This window comes from Sinocyclocheilus rhinocerous, unplaced genomic scaffold (assembly GCF_001515625.1).
Source record: "Sinocyclocheilus rhinocerous isolate Xijiao unplaced genomic scaffold, SAMN03320098_v1.1 scaffold385, whole genome shotgun sequence".
NCBI lineage: Eukaryota > Metazoa > Chordata > Actinopteri > Cypriniformes > Cyprinidae > Sinocyclocheilus > Sinocyclocheilus rhinocerous.
Genome location: NW_015645545.1, coordinates 51,631 through 56,425, shown reverse-complemented (window position 1 = coordinate 56,425; position 4,795 = coordinate 51,631). Strand labels below are relative to the sequence as shown.

General features: G+C 31.7%; 1 protein-coding gene across 1 annotated transcript in view; it reads left to right on the top strand.

Annotated features, from left to right (window-relative positions):
* wdr46 (WD repeat domain 46) overlaps nucleotides 1–4,795 on the top strand; it is a 30,428-nt gene that overhangs the window by 9,925 nt on the left and 15,708 nt on the right. The window contains exon 6 of the mRNA XM_016510288.1: nucleotides 2,277–2,338. Coding sequence (XP_016365774.1) covers nucleotides 2,277–2,338 — 62 coding nt within the window. The remainder of the gene's footprint in view (nucleotides 1–2,276; nucleotides 2,339–4,795) is intronic.

The window sequence follows — 4,795 nt, the reverse complement described above, 5'->3', positions numbered from 1 at the left end:
ACGTTTCACAGATTTAGGAGCTAGTTTTAGAGCTAAATCGCTTTGTGAAATACTCTTAGAGCAAAAATTTAGGAGTCCTAAATTTAGGATTGTCACGCCCATTATTTTTAAGATTTTCTCCTAAATCGGCGAGTTATGAGCTACTTTTAGCCTTAAGATGTTTTGTGAATACGGGCCCTGATTTACAACTGTTCATTGTTAGTTCATGAACATTAATTAATATGATATAATTAATATAAACAGATATAACTTTGGATTTTAATAATGCATTTGTAAAGGTTGAAATTAATATTAACTGAGATTAATAAATGCTTTAGAATGAAGTATTTTTTATTGTTAGTTCATGTTAACTAATGTTAGAGGTGGGGGAAAAATAGTTTCACATATGAATCGTGAACAGAAGGCAGCAGTCAGCTGCGATAGCAGTGCAGCACCAGGACAGTTTAGAGAACGCACATGGCAGGTTTGAAATGAGGGAAGCATTATGAATGAAGCTTACTTGACAACCACTTTTCATATATTGATGTTTTGATGCATAGAAAATAGCCTTATATCATGTATGGTTACCGGCACACATCAGGCTTTACACACAAGAAGCTTGTTCAAAATGGACACGCAGCCGGTTATCATTATCACAAATATCCTGTATTTTAATATGAATAAAATAGTTTAATGTAAAATATTTAGCCTAGATAATTAGAAATTCATTTATTAGAAATTCAGTAAAACAATAACATGACATTGAAAAATAATAATTGAGAAAAACTTTAATTAAAGTTTAATTACATCTGTGAGTTGTATGTAATAGATCTAGGGGGCTTCAAGGACAAAAGGTTATAAAAGTTGTTTCAGATCACACGTTTCTGTGAAGGATCCAGTAGAGGAAGAGGAATTATGTGCAGTTCATCAGTCTTTTCATTTGATTTCTTTTATATTTTCTGTTTTATTTTAATTTTTGTGTGTATGTGTATACACATACTCACACACTGCCATTCAGAAGTTTGGGATCAGTAAGATTTTTATTGTTTTTAAAGTCTCTTCTACTGATCAAGGCTGCATTTATTTGATCAAAAATACAGAAAAAAAACAGTAACAGTGCGAAATATTATTGCAATTAACAATAAGAGTTTTCTATTTTAATATACTTTAAAGTATTATTTATTCCTGTGATCAAAGCTGGATTTTCAGAATCCTTCAGAAATCATTCTAATATGCTGATTTATTATCAATGTTGGAAACAGTTGTGCTGCTTAATATTTTTTTTTAGAACCTGTGATACTTTTTTCAGGATTTATTGATGAACAAAAAGTTTAAAGAACAGCATTTATATAAAATATAAATCTTTTGTAACTATTAACTACCGTTCAAAAGTTTGGGGTCAGAAAATGTATTTATTTATTTATTTTATTTATTTATTTATTTTAAAGAAATTAATAATTTTATTCAGCAAGGATATGTTAAATTGATAAAAAAAAAGTGATATTAAAAACTTGTATTGTTAGAAAAGCTTTCTACTTTTATTCATCAATAAATCCTGAAAAAAGTTTCACAGGTTCCAAAAAAAAAAATTAAGCAGCACAGCTGTTTCCAACGTTGATAATAACAGCAAACTGATAATAAATCAGAATGATTTCTGAAGGATCATGTGACAATGAAGACTGGAGTAATGGCTGATGAAAATTCAGCTTTGCATCACAGGAATAACTTGATCCCATAGAAGGGGGACCGTTTTTACGGACCAAATATCAAAAAGATAGTCACTCAAAAATGAAATATTGATGTTAATTTACTTAGCCTCAGGCCATCCAAGAAGTAGGTGACTTTTTCCTTCAGTATAACAGTAAATAGGATTTTTAGCTGAAACCATGGACTTTATGTGCCTTGCCACATAGATTTTGTGTACAGTAAATAAGAACTCAATCATCCAGGTTATTATTTGATCACCATCTTAATTCATTAATTGAAAAGCACAGGTAAAGGCTTACATGAACAGTCTGCCCTCCTTAGATTTATCAGTGGAAAATGTGTTGTATTATGTGCTGTCCAGGTAACTACTCTTCTGTTTTTGGACCATATTTAATATGGATTACTGAGCAGTACTGCAGGAGTCTAGAGATATGTATATGTGTAAAAAACTAAAATTTAAATGTAGTGTAAAATATTTGATTTGTTTACAGACCTTACCAACTACAAGTTTTTATGAAGGAGTCTATATGTGATTAATTTTATTTTGTATGTTCCACTGTTTTTTTTTTTTTCTTTCCCTCTCCCTACAGTACTTCAACTTGCATCTTTCCCAGTTTGGGCCATATAGGCTTGACTACGGCAGAACTGGACGGTATGTGCTAAAGAATAATATAATTATTTAAATAAACAGTTTTAGTTACAGAATATTACAAATATAGCATTGCATTAATATTTAGAGGACATTTGAACGTTCTGCTTAATACTCCAGTTCAGAATGGATGGATTAGTAGATGTATTATCGGGTTCAAGTGTCAGTAACAAATAATATCCTTTAGAAACCTTTAGAGATCCTAGTGTTAAAGGGTCATGAAACCCCAGACTACTTTTTCTGAGTTAACTACCGTTCAAAAGTTTGGGGTCAGAAAATGTATTTATTTATTTATTTTATTTATTTATTTATTTTAAAGAAATTAATAATTTTATTCAGCAAGGATATGTTAAATTGATAAAAAAAAAGTGATATTAAAAACTTGTATTGTTAGAAAAGCTTTCTACTTTTATTCATCAATAAATCCTGAAAAAAGTTTCACAGGTTCCAAAAAAAAAAATTAAGCAGCACAGCTGTTTCCAACGTTGATAATAACAGCAAACTGATAATAAATCAGAATGATTTCTGAAGGATCATGTGACAATGAAGACTGGAGTAATGGCTGATGAAAATTCAGCTTTGCATCACAGGAATAACTTGATCCCATAGAAGGGGGACCGTTTTTACGGACCAAATATCAAAAAGATAGTCACTCAAAAATGAAATATTGATGTTAATTTACTTAGCCTCAGGCCATCCAAGAAGTAGGTGACTTTTTCCTTCAGTATAACAGTAAATAGGATTTTTAGCTGAAACCATGGACTTTATGTGCCTTGCCACATAGATTTTGTGTACAGTAAATAAGAACTCAATCATCCAGGTTATTATTTGATCACCATCTTAATTCATTAATTGAAAAGCACAGGTAAAGGCTTACATGAACAGTCTGCCCTCCTTAGATTTATCAGTGGAAAATGTGTTGTATTATGTGCTGTCCAGGTAACTACTCTTCTGTTTTTGGACCATATTTAATATGGATTACTGAGCAGTACTGCAGGAGTCTAGAGATATGTATATGTGTAAAAAACTAAAATTTAAATGTAGTGTAAAATATTTGATTTGTTTACAGACCTTACCAACTACAAGTTTTTATGAAGGAGTCTATATGTGATTAATTTTATTTTGTATGTTCCACTGTTTTTTTTTTTTTCTTTCCCTCTCCCTACAGTACTTCAACTTGCATCTTTCCCAGTTTGGGCCATATAGGCTTGACTACGGCAGAACTGGACGGTATGTGCTAAAGAATAATATAATTATTTAAATAAACAGTTTTAGTTACAGAATATTACAAATATAGCATTGCATTAATATTTAGAGGACATTTGAACGTTCTGCTTAATACTCCAGTTCAGAATGGATGGATTAGTAGATGTATTATCGGGTTCAAGTGTCAGTAACAAATAATATCCTTTAGAAACCTTTAGAGATCCTAGTGTTAAAGGGTCATGAAACCCCAGACTACTTTTTCTGAGATTTTAGCAGAGGTGTTTGTGTTGTACATCATAGAAGACAATGTTAGCATCCGATAATTTTTACTGTTTGAGAAAACAGGTTAATTTTAAGCTTTTTTGCGCTATTTTCATCTTCCGGGTTTAAAATCTTCATCGTGTTGACGTCACAATTTGTGACGTGGCAAAGGACTATAGAACATCGATGACACGTCGGTGTCTATTAAATTATTAATGAGACTGCGTTCTTATCCAATGATGGTGGGGGCGGAGTCAAAAGTAACAATTTTTATATTATATTATATTATTATAATTATTATTATTAATTATATTATTTTTATATTGATTCAAACAATTATTATCAAACAATTATATTCATTCAGTAACATAAATATATCTTAGTGTAGAGATTCATTATCTTCTTGTCGATCCACCAGTTCACATTTACAACTGCGTGTTTTCTGCGTAAAAATAAGGGTCGTTTTTGGCTTTGGTCTAAACAAAGAGCAAAAGGGCTTATTGAAAAATACAAATTCATTTTCTGCCAGCAGGTGGCGCTTTTCGCCAGGAATATAGCCATTTCCCCTGTAACCGCAGTAATAAAAAAAAAAAGCAACGCAGCACCTGACTTTGAAACTTAAAGCGCTCATATTTAATCAATTAAACCATAGCATTTTGAAGTGTAAACTATATCTCATTATACATGTAAATATACATTGGTGCACCACCTGAGTCTTCTCCTCCAATTTCTACCAGTGATCATTGTTTCCTTCCGCGGTACTCCCTGCGCACATATCAATAGCATCACTGGGCTGTATGTTGCCAAGTTGAGGGGACAAATGGGTTGAAATTTATATGCGTCGATCATGTGAGAAAGATGCATTTCATACAAGATATGGCAACTGGACAACCTTGGAATTTGTTGTCGTGATTATTCATATAATGAGGTTTGGCCCATTACAAATTACGGGAGTTTTACCGGAAGCGAATGTAGCAAACATATAAAATATGC